The sequence below is a fragment of the Meleagris gallopavo genome, chromosome 14 (genome assembly GCF_905368555.1).
Source record: "Meleagris gallopavo chromosome 14, MGAL_WU_HG_1.1, whole genome shotgun sequence".
In the NCBI taxonomy this organism is placed as follows: domain Eukaryota; kingdom Metazoa; phylum Chordata; class Aves; order Galliformes; family Phasianidae; genus Meleagris; species Meleagris gallopavo.
The window spans coordinates 7,792,500-7,814,879 of NC_139417.1; the positions used below are offsets into that span (position 1 = coordinate 7,792,500).

The 22,380-nt window shown below is 34.8% G+C and overlaps 1 protein-coding gene across 1 annotated transcript in view; it reads right to left on the minus strand.

Annotated features, from left to right (window-relative positions):
* Positions 1-8,360: 8,360 nt before the first annotated feature.
* The window catches only part of ERC2 (ELKS/RAB6-interacting/CAST family member 2), a 371,864-nt gene continuing 357,844 nt past the window's right edge, over positions 8,361-22,380 (minus strand). The window contains exon 16 of the mRNA XM_085235975.1: positions 8,361-8,545. Within this exon, the coding sequence (XP_085092101.1) occupies positions 8,465-8,545 (81 nt within the window). The 3' untranslated portion in view covers positions 8,361-8,464. The remainder of the gene's footprint in view (positions 8,546-22,380) is intronic.

The window sequence follows — 22,380 nt, forward strand, 5'->3', positions numbered from 1 at the left end:
CTAGGACTCTACACACAATATGCCTTAGAGAATGTTCATACTCTAATCGAATACTTTTGCAGATTTGTTGGACAAGAAATGATAAAGTACTTACCTGCAAAAGTTAGGCAAAAGAATGATATTAATCAGTTAAAATATATCTTCATACATATTCTGATGTTTTATTCACTCACTAGTCTGCATTCACAGGTTTCATAAAAAATTAAATCACATTACTAAGATACTTGTCCACAAATAACAGTGGTTAAATAACTGCAACATCTGGTTTCCTTTTCTGTTTGCTGTTTGAGTGCTTTTTTTTTTTTTTTCCTGAGTATAATTAATCACTCTAAAATAGGAATAAAGCAAGTTATTGTCTTCTGGAAACTAATGAAGTACATTACAACTACAGACAAAGGAACTGTACCCCATTCTGCACAGCACAGTTAAGATGCCCACAAAGAGCAAAAGAGCTGATGTTCATAACAAAATGGCACTTAGAGCTCAGCAGTCTAGATTCACTTAAATTTAGTGGAAGGAAGTGGAATAACTGCATAGATAAAGCAGAAAATCTCATAAGGAAAGATAGAAGGGACAAGACATGAAAGCATAGGGAAACATGACTATTTAGACTTTTCAAGTTGAAGGCTCTGTGCTAACAGACTGAATTTGAGTGATTCTACAGATAAACTGAAGGAAAAAACCCTTTCTCTGCTGCTTCTAAGGGAGCTGTGGAAACACTGAGAAGTATTTGAATTTTCATTATAGTATTGATCTAAGACCAAAGAAGGGTTTTGTTCTCTATGTATCTGTCAATGTGCTCTGGAGAACAAAGCCAGACTCTTAAGAAATCATGTTTGAATTTAAAATTCATTACTGTATTGCTTCAACCAGCAGAGCAGAGACAGGGTAGCTCCAGATCAACTGGTTTAAAAAAACTCTACAACAAAAACCTCTTCACTCTGTCTAGCTATAGAGGGCATAACTAAAATATCCCAGTTCCCCATTTGTAAATCAGTGAAGATTTTTCTTTTGCTTTCCATGAACACAGGATTAGCACAAAAAAGTCAACAGTTACAATTGGATCTTGCTGAGTGCACTCCTCTGGCCTGCTGTTCTGACAAGGACAGATGCTAAAATCAATTTTGTTCTCTCACATCTTCATTTTCTATTTGATAGAAATGAAAAAGGAAAATGAGAAGCATTACTAAACTTGGCTGCAGTAGTCTTTACCACTGATCCAGCTGAGGTACTTGGTCTATACACAAAACATGGATTTTTGTCTTCCCCTTAAAATTAATTATTCACAACCTCAAGAAATTCAACGAAGGAGATTCACGCTGAAGAGTCAATTATGATTCTGTAATACATAATGAAACATTCTTTATCTACTTTCCATTTCTATTTTGATGTTTAGTACAATCTTGCCTTGTAAACAGCACAGTGCTATATTTCTGTCTCTCTTTACAGAAGACATCTTTTATAATCAAAGCTTATATTTCAATGATATATTAGCCACAAGTGGATGCAGACTCTGCAGAAGGAGCTGGTCTAATCCACTAGATACCTGTACAAACCGCAGTTTGAATTACAGTCTCCTAAGTATATCAAAGAGCTTGCCTTTCTTCCACAAAGCCTCAGCAGGATTGTTCCTTGGGATGTAACCTCGAGTGTCTTTCAGTACTCCAGACTGTACAGTATACATAGAACAAGAGTGAATAGCACCCATATGAGAGAGTCTCACATTCATAACATCATAAAGCATAACTGTCCAGTACTGATCGTATTCAGTTTAACATGTTTGTTTTTACACCTCTCAATCTCTTATTTGAAAGAATAGGATCTAGATCTGCTGCATACCTACAGATACAGTGAACTTTACTTGCATGGATCAAATTAAAACCTTGAGTTTACATTATAGTTCTGACTGGCAATAAATAGAAAAGTAATGAACTACTCTAGATATGCCACATCATGCCATTTCCAAAAAATCAGTTTGCTAAAGGAAATATTCTTGAAGAAAATGTCACCTGTGTACTTTACAATAGCTTCACATTTCTACTTTTTTTTTTTTCCTGAATCAATCTGTTATGGAATTATCTTTCAGATTGTTCCTGCTTTTGTTCTGTTTGGTGTTCATTTTTATGCACAGTCATAAATGTATTTCTATTTCATGCTATTCCCAGTAAGGAATACAATGAGTGTACTTCCAAGAAAGAAAATTACCAGAGAATCTGTTCTGCATTTGTAGGCAGGAGTGAGGCACTTTGAATGGAGAAGAATTAAATTAGCCCTAGATATGGGGGCTGAACACTAGCCATGTGTTTCTGAAGCAAGTATCTGTAAACCCTTTCCTATAGATCCCTTATAGTCTAAACTTCATACATATAAATATAGCAATACAGGTATAATGCAGTAAAAAGTTTGTTGCTCTACAGCACGCGCAAGTATATGTAATTGGGGGTAATTTTGGAGCAAGACACTTTTTTTTCCTTCCAAACGGACCACTGGTCTCTGAATAAAATATATTTACCTTCCCCCACAGCCACCAGTTTAGAATGAAAGCATATTCCATGTTTAAGATTCTATATTTACTTAGTTTAAATATTTATGGGTGAGATGTATATACAATATAGAATAAAACAGAAACCAGATTCATTCCTTAATGAGTGAGAAAGAATAGACTTCATATGGGGCAAAAAGTAGTGCTAGAAATTGTCACTAGTTCTTTAAAGTCAGCAACCACAAGAAAAGCTGTCTTCTCAACTACTGTACAAAATAACAAAACCAAAAGAAAGTGTTACTACTTTTTCTTCTATATTATCAAATTTTTATGCAAAGGTTAGAATGTTTAAAAAAATTGTTTAAATTTATTCAGCTGTTCTCATAGTTTCACGTTTCATGGGACTGCTACACTGCATTATGTTCCCATATGACTGGATTAAAGCTTTCTAACAGGCTGGCTACGTTATTAGTGCAGCATCTGAATACTTGTTCAGAATTGTCTTTGTCAAGTATTGACAAGCTGTAAAAGTCATATTAACATCTTGTTTTTTAAACAGTACTTTGATAGTATTTGTCAGATCAACACATCTAAAGACTACCCTTCCTCCAAAGACACTGGTAAACTGAAAATGGTGTTAAACACAGTTGTTGGGAGGACTGGGCAGCCCAAGGGAGTGGCAACAGGATACAGAGACTTTAACCTTTAGGTCATCAATTCAAATTCAGCTCAGTTTGGTCATCACCGACATTCCCATGTGATTAATGTTGTTAGCCTTGGTAAAGAAATAGACACAATAAATATTGGTGGACACATTACCAAGGTAACTGATCCCTTCTGGTAATCTCAGAAGAATACCTACACATTGACACACAAAGCACATAGCAATCCTCATTCACGTTGTTTCGTGGAATCCATCATCGACTGTGTATTCCAAAACAACATCCCAACTACAATCAAATTACTTATGACAGGTTTTGGATTATAAGCATCTTCAACAGCCATCAACCTGGAGTTCACCTTGTCATAACAAAGTATAAGGTGCAAAAAGAGAGACAGAGAAAACTATGTAGAAAAATTCCATTAAGATCATTGCAGTTCTATCTCAAGCACCACTGCTAAGCAGATTTGGTTGAACTGTTAAAATTGTGGTTATAGGAAAAACAGAGAAAAATCTGAGACAGCTGACAGGAATAACCAGAGGCATGGAAAGACAGCTCTTTTCAGAGTCATAGATTGAGATTTCATTTAGAGTCCAGATTAATAAATGCTGCCTGGTATGAATATATAAAATAATGATTATTACAGGCAATTCTTCAGAAATAAGCCTGGGGCTTATGATTCAAGCTGGTCACAAAAGTTCTTTCCTAGCCCGTAAGAATTCTGGAGATTTCAGAAAGGTCCTGTTAGTATCAGGATAAATCCTTTCACAATTTCCACAAAAGCAGAGATACCCAACCTATTATAGACAATAGTTGAGTGGTAATGACAGTTGCCTTGGATGCATTAGATATTCAGCTGGGTTTAAGTCTCTATTCAGCTGGATTCAGAAGAGGAAATTGAACCAAAGTCACATGTCTTAAGGGATAATACCCTAACTAGTAGGCTCTGAGTATTGTAATGCAGATTTCTCTCAAGGTTTCTTGTTGAACAGTTTTATTTTAAATAGCTATTTTCTATTTGGAATTAAAGCTTACTAAAGGAATTTTCTTTAAACTACCCTTCATGTGAGAGAAACTTCAGAGTTGATAAAGCAACAATTTCTACCTAAAACTGTTAACTTGAAAAATTTCCAATCAGCTCCACTACTTCAAAGAGCAAATGTAAATAAGTTTCAGACATTTGTGAATACTCTTTTGCCTTTATGGTAACACACTAAGGAGGGGACAGTGAGACCAGGCCGTGAAAACTTTTTTTGTTCAAGACATCAAGTGATTTAAGGCTAGAGGATCATTGCTACTGATCATTCACAGATGAACCTCTTAAATAAATAAAATGCAATGCAAAAAGCATTTTCACTCAGATTTGATCAAGTGAAAACATTAACAACATTCACACAATTTTCTTGTGCCGTGTCAATGCACTTGATGATTTTCACACTGCAGAAGATAAGGCCTTTAATTTGAACTCTCATTGAACTAAGTAATCTTAATAGAGATTTCCTTTTACAGATCCCATCTGTAATCTTGAAACTATGCTGTTTCCATATGAACTACTAATCTTCATGTGAATTTAACTGCAAGTCTCTTTTTCAATTCCAGAGTTTAACTTACATTTGACTGTTACCTTGTTACTTCAACACAATGCTTATTTACTACAACTATTAATTATCATAACTACTTTATGCAGGGCTTCCCAAAACACACCGATTCAAATCAACCAGAACTAGTCTTCCCTGAAGATCTCTATTCACCCTAAAGTCTACCTCTCCATCAATTCACGGATTTAAAATATCTTCCCATTTATAGACAGGCTTTTAAGAATTTTATATGAGTAGGAGGCTACTCACTTTCCTTTCAGTTCTCTCTCATCTCAACATGAGTTGATACATTTTTTTAGATATTTCTCATTAATAACACTTATCTAAGCATTCAGTGATATTCAACTTCTACTAACAAACATTTTCTCTAGAGCAATCTGCCAATGCTATGCTAAAACAGTTCCCTATATCAGCAGGTCCTCGTGCACAAAAAAAAACTGTTAATGTGTTGGTTTAACAGTATTATCATTTTACCTTCCCTTCACTTAGAAAGTTTTAAATTGTGTTTGTTGTAAATGGCAGTTCTTCTAAACACACATTACGAGAAAACGAATATCTTGTGTGAGAAAACATAAATGGTGGCAAATGGTTTGTACATAAGTCGTCTCAGTCAGTGACCATCTTCAGGATACAGACTATACCCCTCCTACTTGTGTTGAATGCTATCCTACTACATGAAAGGCTCCACTGCAATGAAAACAGACACTACTGGAGGCAGAAAAAGACTTGTCTTTAAAAAAGCAGCCTTCCATGAATACAAGTTTCCATTCTCACCACCAATTTACTATATTACAAAGCAGCAATAGTTCACAATGTAATACACTTGGATACCAAACCAGGCAATGCATCTACTGCCAGAAAAGTAATGTGTAATGAATCACATTATTCCTCCAGTGTTTTAAAAGGTAGAAACAATAATAAAAGAACTGCCAAGCAAATCCACAGTTCTAATTTTATACTGTCTGTAGCCCTCCAGACCAAAAATAATTCACAGATGTCACTTTCACAATTAGCATTTCTATTAAAAAGAAAACCAGACTCATCCTAGTTGATCTTAGGCATTGACTTATTCACCAGAATAATTCCACAGAGGTAGATAAATGCTTTTGCATAAATAAGGAACAGCACTGCAGGCCATCATAAAAATTTGTGTATTGAATAAGACAAAATTATAGCCTAGGAATTAAGTCAGAAATTTTCACATTCACTTTGTACATGCAAATATGTTAATTTAGTTGAATATTCCATAGTTCAGAGTAAGACATACTGCTTCAAAGAATTTCCCAAAAAGCATTACCACATCTTAATCAATTTCAACTCTTAGAGCATCAAAACACCACATTTTTCTATGGTTCATAAATGTCAGTGCACTTATGAACCAAAAATTCTTCCCTTCTTTTTAATTTTAAAAGCTTCATTTAAGGTCAACTTATGTTTGAAAATCAGATTCACAAAATCCCTCAGTTCTACGTTCAAAGGAACTCTTAAATTAAAATAAACTAACAATCCTAAAAATATGGGAATTCAAAATGGGACATGAGCAGAATTTAGGCACCTCCAACCATAATGAAGGCCCTTTTCTTAGCCTGAAAACTTTTTCTATGCTAAATCAGATATAGAAGCTGCACTTCTGTGCATGACCAAAGCTTACCTACCTGGACAGTACCAAACATTTCACTGCACAGCTTATACCTAAGACTGTCCAGAATGTAGAAATGAAGCCCACTCTGTGTGGGCTGAGGAGTTGAACCAACAGGTGCTCTTAAAGCCAGCCATAATTGCTCAGAAGCTATTTTGTTCTGAAGTGGTACGTGAACAGCAGCTATTCATGGCTTGCTTACCAGCATGACTACTCAGCCCAGAAGCAAAACCCCCAGCTTCAATCCTTTCTGCAGTCCAAAGCTGAACGTAACATCTTTTAGCAAAGCATTCTAATCATTAGGCTATGGGAACATTAGAACCTGGAATAAGGATGAAGATATATTAAAGGTCTCCTGTTGAAGCTATATCATTGTATGGAAAATAATTCAAGCTTCATTGGGCCAGAGAAAGAACACAAGAGGGAGCAAGAGTCTGTAGCCTAGTGATTTGGGCACTCAGATGGAAAAAAAGTGTGCTGAGTTCCTGGCCTTTGCTCTATAGAATGCTCGTGAAATTTATCTAACAGTCTTTCCATATGATAAGTCCTGCCTTGAATCTCACTAATTTTTCCTTCTTGATGCCAGTTTATATCTAACATTTGGTGTAACAGTCATAGTTATCAATTTGAACTTCTTTTTGAGTGAAAGATGTAAATATGTATTTCATATGCTTTTAACTCTAAATCAGAAATACAGAACATCAATAAGGCTAAAGTGCGCCAAAAATACTCATATATAATACAATAAATCAATAAATCAATAAAAGCTAGTTAAAAACAATATAAAAATGTAAATACATTTATTTACCTGTGTCAATAACTGCTGCTTTGAATTACTAAGTTGGAACTTATTATTTGATCTTGTCTTTTTCAGAATGTGGTAGCATTTGATTTTTAAGAAGTTATAACAATAGTAGTAGACCTCTCACATCTTAATTCTTCTCAGTTCCAGTTTCTGATTCTCACTTTACATTATTTTCATTTTCTGGTTCTCATTCCCTAGCACAACAGTGCAATGTCATGCAGGAGACTGCTTAAATCCAAGTAAGTTTACCCTGAAAATCCCACTCCAACAATTTCATGGACATATTTCTGTTTTTGCTAAACATTCTTTTTATAATAGCTTCATTTTGGGCCTAAGCCTACATAACAGTGTCCCTTTAAATAATATTCCATGCCTTGAAACATATTACAAAAACTGTTATATCAAGGTATGTTATGCAACAGCTCTCTATGGTTTTAGCATATTTACTTTGTCACGCCATATGTGAGACTGCAGCCTCCACAACAAAACCTTTACACACTGAAGTCATTATCTCTGTGAAGTCTGCAACTGGCATTTAAAACTTATTGATGGCCTGGGTATTGGTGGCTCAGTAGGCAGCACTCTTGCCGGAGGCCCAGAAGGTCAGAGGTTCACATTCTGCTCAAAGAACAAGTTGGATATATTCCAGGATTGTGTGTGGGCTGTACTAGACTCCTAAAGGGGCAGTCCTTAGGACAGCAAGGGAAACCTTGTCTGTTTTCTGGATATCAAAGTCCTCTTAAAAATGGAAGAGGAAGAAAGAGTAAATTTAACATCTTTTAACATCTGAAGCACGTTAGTGGAAATGAGTGTACTTGCTGAGGACCTGAATTTAGTTGTATGTGCTAAATACAGAATAGTACAACTACAGCACACAGAGCAAGCCACTCTGGTCTTTGTAATATGCATATATTCAAGAGTTGTATACAGACTGCCACACATGCTCAGTATTAGCTAACTTGCTTTATAGCAGAATGATTTTGGATTCAGTATTGCACCCTAGAACTATGAAAAGCACATGTATAATTTAATTAACTGAGAAATCTAAACAAAAATGTTTTAATGGAGGTAACACTTCAGAGCATACTATGTCATTCCTGAAAAAAAATCTTCAGCCAAATTCAACACTAGCAACATATAGAGAGAAAAATATAAATGGAGATTCAACCTGCTCTGGTGTTAAACTTTGATACTTGAATATCCCAGATGTCTCCCTCCTCCTCTTCTTCTTTATAGACAGGTAAAGATGGATCTCTTGAAGGAACTGGGGATCACACTCTAGGCAAAGGTTGGACAGGTGATCAATGTACAGCATGAGATTTTGCCGTGGCTATGTGCCTCCAACAGTGACTGGATCATCTGGTTTAGAAAAACAATTCAAAATTGTAATATTTTCTACTGAACTTAATTAGGGAAAAATTAGCAAAAGGGAGTATAAATTATGCTCATAACAAGGAATGTCTCATACTTCTTCCCATTACTATGTAGGTCTTACAAAATCATTTCTTATTTAAGTTAGTTAACTTTTTAACTCCTTATAAGAATTACAATTTATAAGAATTTACTCCTTAAGAGAATTATATCCTATTCACAGATGTGTGTTTTTTAACAGACTCATCTTCTGACACTCCCTCCGTGGTCATTTGGTTGAAAAAGCATTTTCTAAAGGACCGTTAAGTGCAGCCAAAGTGAGACTTTTCTTCTAGCATTTATGAACACCATCTTTTGTCTACTTATCTTATACAAGGCACATTTTTTTTTTCTTTTTTAACTATCATATAACAACAAACAATAACCTCTTTCCCAGAAGTATCTGTTAGTATAACAGACAGCAAAAATATCTATTAGTGTAATGGGTATTGAATAAAAGAGATCAAAACTTACAAGCATCTTCAGGCTATCACGTAATTAACGTATAAGAAACAAGCTTTTTATACAAAGCAGGTTAAATGATGGCATTATTTCTAGTTTAGAAATAAAGTAACATATAACACAATCCCAGTGCAAATTTGAAAAGAATTTTAAGTTCATTTTGTTGCTAAAATATGAAAATAAGCTATTTGAAGGGATGAAGGATGCCCTCTTAACCTATGACAACAAATTTGTTTGTCTTTTTCTCTTCTTAGTAAGAAAGCAATTAGTATTTTTTTTTCCAATAAAAATATCCTCATGCAAATATAAACACTCCTGGTAATCATGTAATTACCTTAGCCAATGAGATTAAATTGCTGTCAGTTAAGTTCCCACCGCTGATTAACTTTCATATACTCTAAACTTAAATGAAGTCTTTGGTAAAGTCACTTAGTCATTTACAAAGGTGTCTCTATGACTCAAAAAAGTATAACAGCAATACACTATTTGCTATAATCATCATGTATCCAAGATCAAGGACAGATCACAGTGGACCTCTTTTCTAAAAACTTAAAGAAACGCAGAATTAAACTATGTTGCTTATTTTGGTGTTTCTTGCCATGACTTCTAAATGTAATAGTAACCTTTGCCCCCTACACATTAAACACCATAATTATGTAATTAAAACTAATTATGCAATTTAACATACATATTTTTGTCCTGTAACAGGCAGGTCAATTACCTTACTCATTGACCTTAGAAGCTTTCACAGTTTAAATAAAACAATGAGGCTTTCAATTAATTTAAAAGTACAAACAGAAAAGGATCAACATAACCGCAGAAGTCATCAAGCTAATATTACCTTAATGGATCACTTCATTTTCTATTACATAAAATAAAATCATTTATTCTTCTTATATCTTCTAATCATCAGAAATGTTAACACATTTGTGAACAAATCATATACATATTATTTGTCAAATGCAAGCAAGCTAGGAGATCATATACTACTCTTTTTTTTTTATCCACTTCTCTTCAAAGTATGGTTTCCTTTGCTTCCTCCTGTATTTGGATACCTCTTTCCCCTTACACCTTCACTTTTTGAAGGTTTTTCTTCATTATCTTCTTTGTTCCACTTTTAGCTGTAAAACTTGATTGTAAATTTTATATTCCCAAACTGCTGCAGTCACTGTCTTCCAATTTCTGCTTGCTTCCTTAATCCTATCCAAGAGATGGCACTTCGTGAGATGATGTTTCTCATCAGGTTCTTGCACCACTGGCTCTTGACAATGATAATTCAGCACTCTGGAGGAAATGGAGGGAATTCTGTACTACAGAAAGCTCAAACAAACATAGTATATGCTCCTAAAATTTTCCCAGTTTTTTAGTCCTGGAAATTTGTTATAAGTGACGCACGTTATAAGAAATTATTGAAATATGTTTCTCCCAGGTGATGCCTTCTCTCTCACCATATACACAGATAGATATACATACATACTGCACTGAAAACTGAAAATTTTACAACAGAAAACCCTACAATTCTACATTTCGAATAAGGATAGAACTTCTTTCTCTCCATAGCAGACATGTCTTATCTGCAGCCTGCATGTGGTCCAGCACATTTGTGTTGGGGCAGCCCTCCACCATGTACTTCTGGGCAGTGTGTGCATTTGTGAACAATTACCACCAAGGATGAAGTACAGGAGGAGTAAAATTTCATCAAAAAAAAATCTGATGAACATGTGGAGAACTCACTAAGGATTGCAACCACTGCCATCAAACCAGACCAGTGTGTTAGTTTCACAAAAACTGGGTCAAACATCCCACTATCTTTATGCTTTTGTAGCCCTCTTTTGTATATGTTTTACTAAAAATATTACCAGTTGAAGTAAGTTTTGTTACTTATAAATACTAGCTGTAGTATATATTTTACAAAGATTGCTCCAAAAATAATGCTTCCTATTTTATTATGTTGGTCCACGACATCAGAGGTGTGGGTGGCTTGACAATGGAGGTTGAACCTGTCCACAAATATTCTGTTACATTTTGTTGCTGAGTGACAGATGGCAGCAGGATGGGCATTCTGACAAAAAGGCACCTCATTTGGAAATGCATGTGAAGCAAAGGCACGTCATTGAATTTTCTCTATGTGGAAAAAGTTGTATCCAGTGACTTTCATGGATGCTTGCTGAATGTTTACAGAGACTGAACAGTGGACATAAGCACAGTGAGGTGGCGGGTGGTGCATTTCAGCAGTGGCAACAGCAACCATGGTTCACTCCACAGTATGCATTTTCTGATGAGCGCAGCATGCAGGCTCATCAGTGGTGAAAATGAACAGCTAATGGTGGTGAATATGGTGAAAAATAGTGTCTTGTAGCTGAGAATTTGCTCTATCGGAGTTACTGCGCTCATTGTATATACTGTAGTTTCCATGAAAAATAAACAGGAGGCAATACTTCTGGAGTGGTCTACATATGTATGGCCCAAGACAATTCCTCTTCACTCAATATGGCCCAGGCAAGACAAAAGGTTCGACATCCATGCTTTATAGGGTAAACACTGATAGTCTGACCACTTTTTTCTTCAGTAAACTAAATCGCATTAGCTAAGGAGCAATTCTGAAAAAAAGTGCATGTGTTCTACCTTAAAAAAAATCATGGTCTGCCAACTACACTGCTTTTACAACTGCTAGCTTAGACACAAATGGTCGCACTAAAGTTAGTACTCTCAGCCAGGAAGTAAACTGACAATGCACATATAGATATAGCACTCAAATTTTACATTGTTTTCTCCATATCTTGCTTTATGTAGGGATCAGAAAACAGTTACTGGCAAAACATCAAAGTCTACACAAATCTTTACTGACTTCTTGAAAGTAAGGCAAAAATACATACAGCAATACAGTGAACTTTGTGTTCTGGTGTCATTTCTAACACGATTTTCAGAGGCCTTCAGTTCTCTGCTTTAACTATGGCCTACTTACATGGGCACCTCAAAAAGATATCAGTAAGCCTTTGACATCACAGAAAAAAAGGGAGCACTGATCTCTGAATGTGGAGTTACAGCAGAAAAGAAACAATTTAAAATGGAAGCAGGCCTTGCAACATTAAACCTCAAATTGGAACGGATTTATATAAAGTAAACCAATAAATTGAAACAGTGCCCCAACTTCAGGACAATAGTTTGAAGGAAAATAATACAGTACACATGTAGAAATTTTATCCATGGGAGCAGAGAAGAGTATTCCTTGTACTCTTATTTAACAAAAAGGTTCCTTCTGTTTTGCACGGAATATTAAAATTCTAATTCAGCTCTCAGAGCATCCTAAACAGAGCAGCAGAAGAATGTGTGAAAGAGTCCAAATATGGTGCTATTGAAGCAGAGTGGATTAGAGGAACTGGGACAGAAACCTACAAGTGGCTAAATAGCAGCAGGAGATCAGCTTCACAAACAGCAGGACACTGTTCTTTTCAGACATGAATGACATAATACAAGCAAAACAACTGAGAATTTAGCTAATAAACCTACACATTAGGAAAAGGCCTTGCTATAGAACTTTCACATTCAACAGATACCTAAGTGAATCCTGGAGCCCTAATTTACACAGAAGAACATTTTGTCTCATATGAGCATGCCAGCTTAATCGTGTAAAACAGAATCCTTTATAACACAGAAGCAATAATGTTAGAGGCTAAATATATTAAACACGAGATAATTTATTGAGAGACTCAGCAAATGGAGAAGATAAAACCTTTGACACTATTTAATTTGATAACTTTGCAAATCGTTAATTCCTTCCTGAACAATTCTATGTATATTAGGTTAAATTTACTTTAAAAATAACAAACAAACAAACAAACAAAAAAAAAACAAATATCTGAGACATCTAGAATGAATCATTAAGAGAATCTCTGGAACCTTGTTGGTTATCCAGAAATTCCTTGTTACACCAGAAATATGAGAGAATCATTAAGATTTTGAAGATAAGATGGGAACAGGTGCATTTACAAAGACATTATCAAGTTATCACCTGATGAAAAGAAAGAATCGAAAGATCAGATTACTAACTTTAATGGGTTTTTATAAAATCTCGCATTCATTGTTATATTGTTATCATATTACTTTCGAAATATCTTTTAAGAGGATAAGATCTCATGTACTTCCCATTTCATGGTACAAGCAACTAGAAGAAAATTTACTCAATTGCTTTTTAGCTAGGCAGATACAAAAGACGTGAATAGTTTACATATAACGTCTTCCTCAAATTCTTCACCTCCCTGCACAAGAAATCCTTGTAGACTAATTAGTTTAGTAAGTTTGAAATAAATTAGGTCAAGAAGAACAGATTCCAGACTGGATTAGAAGCCACACTTCTCCCTTGACTCTTAAAACAGTGTGGGACAGAAAATTCTGAGTGGTGAGGTAACTATAAGGCAGAGGAGATAGGTAGAACAGTGGAAATTCATCTGCTGCAGCACTGTTTCTCCAGTGGTGACTCTTGGCATAATCCCTGAGCTTAACCAATCTTCAAATCATACTCCTTATGCACTGCAAACAGTATCTCTGTATTTAATAGCCTCTGAAATGTTTGTTCCTTTCTTTTCCATGAAATCACTTTTACACCAGCAAAAACTTTGGAACAGGATAGTGAAGCAAGAAGTTCCATAGATAAATTGTAACATACAGGAGGAAACATTCCCTCTTGTTTTGTTGTTGTTGTTGTTTTTCAGCCTACTCAACCTTTAATTTTATACTGCTATTGATCTGATTATCAAACAAGGAATATTAAGTAGTTATTTTGAATTCACTTCTTTGTAAGTGATAGCACTGTACTTTCTGGAAATTAACTGATGTTTTGTAAATCTTTTTAGTTACCCCGTTAAACCTTCTCATTCAGAAATCAGTTTAAGAGGCTGCAGAATCTTTGAGAGTATAAACTACAGTGATTAAAGAGGCAGGGCAGAGAAATGACCAACAGGTGCAAAGGCACAGAGTTTCCCTTTCATGGTCAGGGCAACTGCATAAGAATGTCATGACACCCTGAGACTACCTCATGAGCCCTTCCTCAGCATACAATCAGAAGTTAACCTATCTGATTACAAAGCAGCCATTTACTATCACATGATTGAGTGAGAATGACAGATGACATCTACATTTTGATAATTTGATGGACACATGAATAGATTTATGATAATTTTTTTCCTGGAGAGAGACATATAGACCAGTTCAAGTAATTTCTAGCTGGCTCCAATCTAGAGATAATGTCACAAGTTGGCCATCTGCGCAGTTAAAAATGTATGATTTCTGGAGATCTGCCATAAAACTGTATGATCAGGAATTTGAAATGTAGAGTTAGCCATAATATTCAGCAATTCCAATCCCTTGCTCAACTGAAAAACAACAGGACAATGCTGCTTTTCCATCACCTGCGGCATTGTGCAGTTATTGAAATATGCAGTCATCTTGTTTTCATCACCACAGGGAGTGTGACTTATTTACATGTATGGATGTATCACACATTTATAGCATGTTTGGTACAGAGCAGAGCAGCTCTGTAAAAGCTGATTAAGACATTATGCTGAACTAAAAATTGGATGCTTTGTGAATATCTGTGTTTTGGCCTTTCCCCAAATGCCTTCCCTCACAAAGTGAGAGAGGACAGCTGGCGAAGACTAACTTCCCATACACAAGAGACCTTTTTCTTGCCTTTTGAAGGTATTACTTGCATGTTATTACATTTACATAAAGGATCTTTACTCTTCCCCAAACATAGTAAATTGAACTTCAGTATGTGAACATGGTATAGCAATTTCCTCTCCCTCAAATACAAAACAGAATTATCCTCACTGTCATTCAAGCTGTCTCCCCCTCCCTCCATCCTCATCACAAGGAATTCATGCAAATCTATTTTTGTTTGGCCTGTTTTATGCTGACAATGATTAATTTGAAAGCCTACAATGTAAAGACAAACAAGTAACTCATGTTTTTAGTCTACAGGCAAGTTATCCAATTAATTTAGGTAAACTACACTATCACAACCACTCTTACCATCTCTGATACAATAGGTTTTCTTCTTCTTAATGGCTTAAGAAGAATATACGCTGCTATGCAGAATACACTCTCGCATATTCTTCATATTTTACCCCTGATCTTGAAACAATATAATCAACGTGCATATTTTGTTTATTAGTAAAGAGACACTAAAAGCATTCTGGGAAATAATATTCCATGCCCTAGGACTTAAACAAGTTTTCTTTATAAATAGAGCTTGTGTAAATCACAGAAAAGGTTGAAAAATTTCATGGATTAGTCATGGTGAAAATATCAGATTTCATGGTTTAGAACAGATTAAAAGGAAAATCATATTAGAATCTTGATTATCCAAATTCTACTTATTTTTGAAGAATAAAAAAAAACAAACAGTCATAGTCCCTGAGTTCATTCACTTGTTCACACTTGTTGTATGCCAGATATACAGGATAAATCTTTCCTGGCAACCAAGTGTAAAACCTCTGAAATCTATATTTAGATGCATTGAGCAAGACACTAGAATCAGAACATCAGGAATTATAGCCACTATACTGCACTATCAAATTAACCTAACATGAAAATATTTTTGTCACTTTACCTAGAGGAAGAAGTATATTCTGAAATGTATGCTGTTATTTTCACAACCATTTATATTAGGTGCACTTCATTAAAAATGGAGAAAAAAAACTCCTAAAGAAGTTCCACTTTTACATAGGTTTTGATATTTTGGTAAAAATATAAAATTCATACCAACGGAAAACAACATTTGGAGTAAAGAGAAACTATCAGTTTTCATGTAAAACTTATGGGCTTTTAAGTCTTTCACGATGATGTAATTTAAAGTGAGGCCTTATTTAAAAGAGAGGTTACATATAAGCATGTGATTCAAAGAGACTTGTTGACTGTACAGCTATTTGGCTTGATGCCTACACCTCTTCTAGTCAGTTGTATAGACCACTTGTCATCTTTGCATACGAAGACAGCCAATTTATCAAACATTTTCTTTAATTCTTTTTCTTTGTCTCCTTTGCAATATCCTTCATATACATCCTGGTCATCAATATCATATATCTGACTGGAAGATGGAAATTCATTTGTGTCTCTGTCTTATTTCCTTTGCGTGCAATCCTCCTGGGTCTTATAGGATGTGCTTAATAAGAACCACATTATTCTGCTAAAGGAAGTCCTTGAGCAGACTTTGAGAAGCAGTATGGCAAATTAGTTTCAGAACACGGAAGGTCAGGTTGGAAATAGAAGCTGCGGTTATCTGCAGTATTTTCTGCATTTTAGAAAGTAACTAAAAGAGGTCTAACTTCTACAAAAGGATTTGTTTGATATTTTTTCTTTAGAAAGCTGGACTAATTTATCCACAAACAATGTGGATATCCACAATGTCCTGGACATCAGCTGAAACAAATTAAAATTAGCTTTTAGATAAATTCACAGCTTGAATATATGGGCAATCACGCTTCTCTTTCAAGTGTATTTAAATGCTTTTGTTTCTTCAAATTTAGACTACTATTATTTGTAACAAATTCTATACCATTTACATTTAAAAGTCTGAGTTTCCAATATAAATACATAGTACTTTAAATGTTTGGAAGTACCAGGTTTATAGCTCTTCTTGCAACCTTAATTCTGCCCCCTGGTGTCTATAAATTATGATTATTTCTATTAACGATCACATTTTTCACTCTAGGATCTCAGTGTGACTCTGCTTACAAGCTAAATGTTTTTTTAGAGCAAAGCTTCCTTTCAATACCACCAAAGTTTTTAAAGCGCTACCTTTGTCAGCATCTCCCTGAAACTACCGTTAGTAAGCACTTCCTGGGCTTCTCTGTGATGCTCATCACTGTATCTGGATATCACTAGAGCAGTAAGAAACTGTTATCTGTATTTTTGTGGTATGAAAGAGAAAGATTCTTACTATCTTAATAGGGAAAGATGGCGCACAGATGCTGGGCACTGTTTCAAAAGTCTTTGTTTGTTGCAGATGTCTTGGTCATTTGCTCAAAGCATTGAGTTTACTCATGTACTGTTCTTAGTATTTTATGGCCCTTTTCATTTTCAAAACAGTTATATAGACTTTAACAAGTTATCTTTGACACATCTCTATAAAATAAGATTGTACATCAATTTTCTTCATTTTGCAGATGCTAAAAAGTGACTTGTGCCTAGCCCAGAGAGCTATTAGAAATGGCTTAAAGCTCAGAACCACACCCAGTCCTTCAGCACCAGCAGCATAACAGCAGTATTTTTATTGTTTTGAGGTACTGCAAATGAACAACACAGGTGATAAAAGGCACAAAAAAAAAGAGGTTCGCACAAAAGCTGTACTCTGGTCTACGAATCTGTTAGCATGTAAGAAATCTGCAACGAGATAATGTACAGAGCTAAGATGGCCAATAGCAGTAGTGGTTGTCTCTCCCACAGTCAACTGACTCATATGGAACAGCAGTGAGGTCTTACAGAAAGTGTAGAAAATGAAAGTAAATGGAAGAACATAGTAAAATGCACCTAAAACGTGCCAAAATAAAAATGATACCAGCTACTTCAAATTTGTAACTTCCTAAATTCCAGTTTTAACTGACATTGTAGTTTGTTTAAAAAAGCCATGTTTTTGACTTTCAACATAAATTTGGTGCACTAACAAACACAAGTAACAGACAACTTTAATAATGCCTTATCAGTACCAGAAGCAAAGTCTGAGCCCCTACCAATCATAGATGAAGTACAGATATACCTATTTAAAATGAAACTGTGGTTATTGATGATCACTTCCAATTATAGTGTTGTACAGCAAAAGAAAATCTGCTGACTTATATACCTGAGCAAATGGAAGCATTTTGGTTTGCTTTGTTTACTGTTAAGATACACTGATGCAGAAGTTCTCTGAACCATTTATTCTCTGAAAAAAACCTGAGTGCCCTGTCTGGAGCAGACTGGGAATCTACAAATAATGAAAACAGGGCTTTTGATTCATTAAACCTATCGGCTTTTCTCCCTATTTTGAAACGGATGCTATCCAAAACTCAGCTGAAATTATAAGGGGACTTTTTATTGATTTCACAGTTAGATGACACAACTTGGAGGAGTTTAAGCAATGCATATGGTCAGGTTAAAAATATCAGATCTAGTCTTTGTTTACACCACCTGGTTTTCAATCACACAGACCTCAATGGATTTCTCATTTTTTGTTCCAGAATCAGCAAATTAGAATCAGCTACAAAATTTAATTGTTTCTTCCTAGAAGCGATGTATATATCATTAAGGCCAGTAATACTCATACTCAAATAAAAAAAAAACAAAAAAACAACTCCCACAATTTTCTTTGGCAATAGCAGATTAAAACTGAAATACTATTAAATTTCCAATTTATTTTCCAGTAGTGAGCTTATGTGTTTTGTGTCTGTACTTTATTCTTCACAGTGAAGAAAAATGATTAAATTAGAATTCATTTTCAGTTCTGAACAATTTGGTCTACAAGGAGTGCAAAGTGCTTGATTTACTATTTACACTGAACTGTGAAAAAAGAACAATCCAAAATATTTCCTTTGCAATCATTAGGAAAAATGAAATTCAGTTGTTTTTTTTTTTTAAACTAAATGTAGTCAGAAATTAGACAATATTCTCTCCCCCCCTCATGTCATATACTGAAAGAAATAAGTAACTCACGTTCGTAAATCATTTTCATGATCAGAGATGAAAATTACAGAAATGCAAAGCAAGTATAGTTGTTGTTATTATGATGAGAATGTCTAGTTCTATTCACTATGTTCATTGCCTTAACACAGTGGGTAGCCTGTTATTACTAACGGAATAAACTTTTTCATCAAACACTCTTTATAAAAATATTTCCCTGGAAATGTAACACAGCATGTAGCTAGACTACTACAATTTTCCATCAACTATGAGCGCACGCAGCATAGGTACTGTATTTAGATAATTTTACTTGAGCTTTTTGGCAATCGTTCCTCTTAAGGAAACCAACATTAACCTGAAATTTAGAGTCTGTTATCCCCAGGCCAGCTTCATTGGAATTTTTAATATGGCACTGTCTATTCAACAGTTGTGTGTAAAATGCCAATAAACTGGCCAGAAAAGAGCTGAAGGGCTAATTGCCTTTTAACTCCACTGTGATGATAAAGTCACGTAGAAAGAAAGGAAAAACTCCCACTGCTTTAACAAGTTTATCTGACTGCCGCTTTAACATTTGCTGTCTGCACGCACTTTAGTGCATTCACCAATAAAAGGATAAAAGCATTCAAAATCCTATACTCTCAGGAACTAAGAAAATCCAGATTCAAAATGACTGCTCTACTGGAATCTGCCCATTAGATCAGTTAACTTTTGCACGGATCTTGATTTCAGCTATCCAGTATGCAGCATGAGCATTTTTCCCTTTGATGCAGGAGAATATGAACTCTTAGAAACCTGGACTGAGGGAGGGGGAAGGAAGGATGCTATTTAAAATAATAGTAAGAATAAAAAGAAGAAACAGCTTCTAACAGACAAGAGGATGAAATAGTTCAATTCAGTGGTGGTGAAATTTCCATTAACTTCAACAGTACAAGGATTTACTTTAAAAATAAAGTGACATACAGAAAATTATAGCATTTAATTGTCAATGCTGGATGACCATATAATTTCAATTTGCAATTCCTTCAGCCACTTCTTTTCTTCCCCCTTCAATAAATGTATTTTTTTCATGTTATTATGAATGAGATCTTCAGTTTTGCTGCACTTTCACCATATGATTTCCTATTAATCTTTAGCGAAAAGTAGGCATCAAATTATGCCAGGTATGGCAGTCAAGATTTCTAAAGAAATACCATATTTTCCTCGTCCAGTTGAGTAATCATTCTTATCCCCACTTGATTCCACAAGGAGATGGTTGTTAAAAAGACATTTTGCAGAATGATGGAAAAGAAGAAATCAGTGGTCTCTTAATTTTTTTTCCTAGATCTGTATTTTCACTTTGACTAGAGAAAGAACATATTCAGCTCTGATATTGAATTGACCTGTTGCACTCTACAAAAACAAAAGCAGCAGCAGAGGCACTGTGATTGCCAGCTGCAAACCACCGAGTGTTGTTTTTTTTCTATAAAAAAATCTGTTCCATGCTTTTCTTATTGTAACCTGGAAAGAGTACAAAATCTGAAATCCAAAGGAATTTTTATAGAAAAGAATACTGTTAACACCAAAAGTTCCTCAAGTACTCACCAAAGTAAACGTTATATCATATTACAGCAAAATTTAAGAGCAGAAGTTCAAACTAAAAATGAAGTGTCCTTCAAAACAGACTCATGTACATCATAACCTGTGCATTAATGCACTTATTTCCATGCAGTTCTGCATTTCCCTTCTCCATCACTTCATAATTTGTTCCATATTTTGTTATTTCTTTCACATTTGAAGGCGCATTGTTCCACATTTGGGTGATGAAAGACTGAACTGGATGGAAGTACAGTGAAACATTACAGAGAGAACAAAAACAAAAGATGAAGTTAAGTTTTCAGTGTATAAGGTAACAAAAGTAAAAAAAGGTAGTGCTCCATCAGAGACAGAATATTCATGCTCACAGTACAAAATAAATCATTTTGCCATTCTTTCAAATGTAAAATGCCAATACCAGTGGGAAGTAATGAATTTATCCACAATAGTGCATCACTTTTAGGTTGTCACTGCAGTTTAGAGGTATTCTTAAAGCTTAGATCTTCATGTCTAGATTAGAAGGCAGAGTAAACGTAAAGATCAAGCTAATCTAGGATAAACTTCTTTTCCACAGTTCAAAGGCATTGGCCTTTCTACAGGTTCAACTGCAGGTTTCTTTGAAGATGTGCCCTAAAGTTCATTAAAGAAATTTTACTGACTTGATCTGATTTCAACATTAAAAATGATGCAAAACTTCAATGCCAGAAAGAACCTGACAAATGGACTTCGAAGCATTTTAAGTGGTATTAGTTTATTTTTTATTCTTCCACCTAAAGCTAACTTTAAATATATCTTTACACTCAAATCCTTCAGAAAACTCTATCAAACTGTACATTAAATTATAATTATTAAATTATTAAAAACACTTTTTTAAAAATAAGAAATCATTACTTATTTCTGCAGAATCCAAACTCACTATTACTGACTTTATCCTACTCAATGACAGTTATTAAAAATATGTGCAGTTTGCAGTAGACATAGACATGCTACTTATACAGCGCTGTATCTTTGTATAGAACTTTGCAGAGAAATATAAAGGCAAGAACTGGAGCTTTTAACAACATAATACATGGAAAGATTTACATCACAATTCAGATTAAGAGTACAGTCCTTTCTTAATAATAAGTGCTCCATAGCCCCAATCAATAATAATTTGAAAAAAGTTTAAGAACTCACCTCTGCTGAAACCAAAGGACACACATTTACTGATTATAATTTCACTGTTATGTTTGGTCATGCAGATAATTTTGTTTGTTTGTTTTTTTACAGTAGACTGGATTCTGATCTCCTAATTTAGTCATACCAATAACTATTTTTTTCTATCTGAGGAAAGGGACTTCCACTAATAACCTTTCTAAAGGAGAGGTGCTGCCTCTCTGCACATACTTTCAGGATTTGTTACAAAGTAGATTGCAATGTATTATAAATATACTCATTTTGGTATGAAATGTTGCATTAATGACATGATAAAAAAAGTTGAAACAAAACTGCCTGAACTAAGTGCAAAGAAATCAGCACTGGTTTTTAGAATAACCATCTTCTACCTTTCTAGCAATACGAGCTGTATGTCCTCGTTACTACGGACTTCTGACTTTAACTGCATACCAGGATCACAGAATGGCATTCCTGAATTTCATGAAATTTTATGTTTATTCTAAATATTACACAGAGTCCGACAAAGATCTCATCATGGAATCTTACAGCTATCAGTTTGTAGAAGCTACCGATGCACATAATTTGCCAACCTGGAAAAGCCTATGTATTTATGTCTAAATTATCAAATTAGATCAAATAAATAGTTATACTGACTGAAAAAATTGCCAGCAAAGCAAGCAAAATATTCTAACTCTATTCCACCTCTAACTATATGTTATCCTTGTAAGCTATATGTCCATTGACTTACACAACCTTTATGAGAAGATTCTCAGCAGAAAATTGTTGTATGTATGAAGGTTTATTTGAATTGCATCATCCTCATTTTTTGGTGGTTTTTGGAAAAAAAAAACAAACAAATATCAGTTGTACCTGTGAATGCTGAATATTTAGGCCCTGCAATACAAGCTATTGGGCTATACAGCTCACTTGAGGAAACTTCA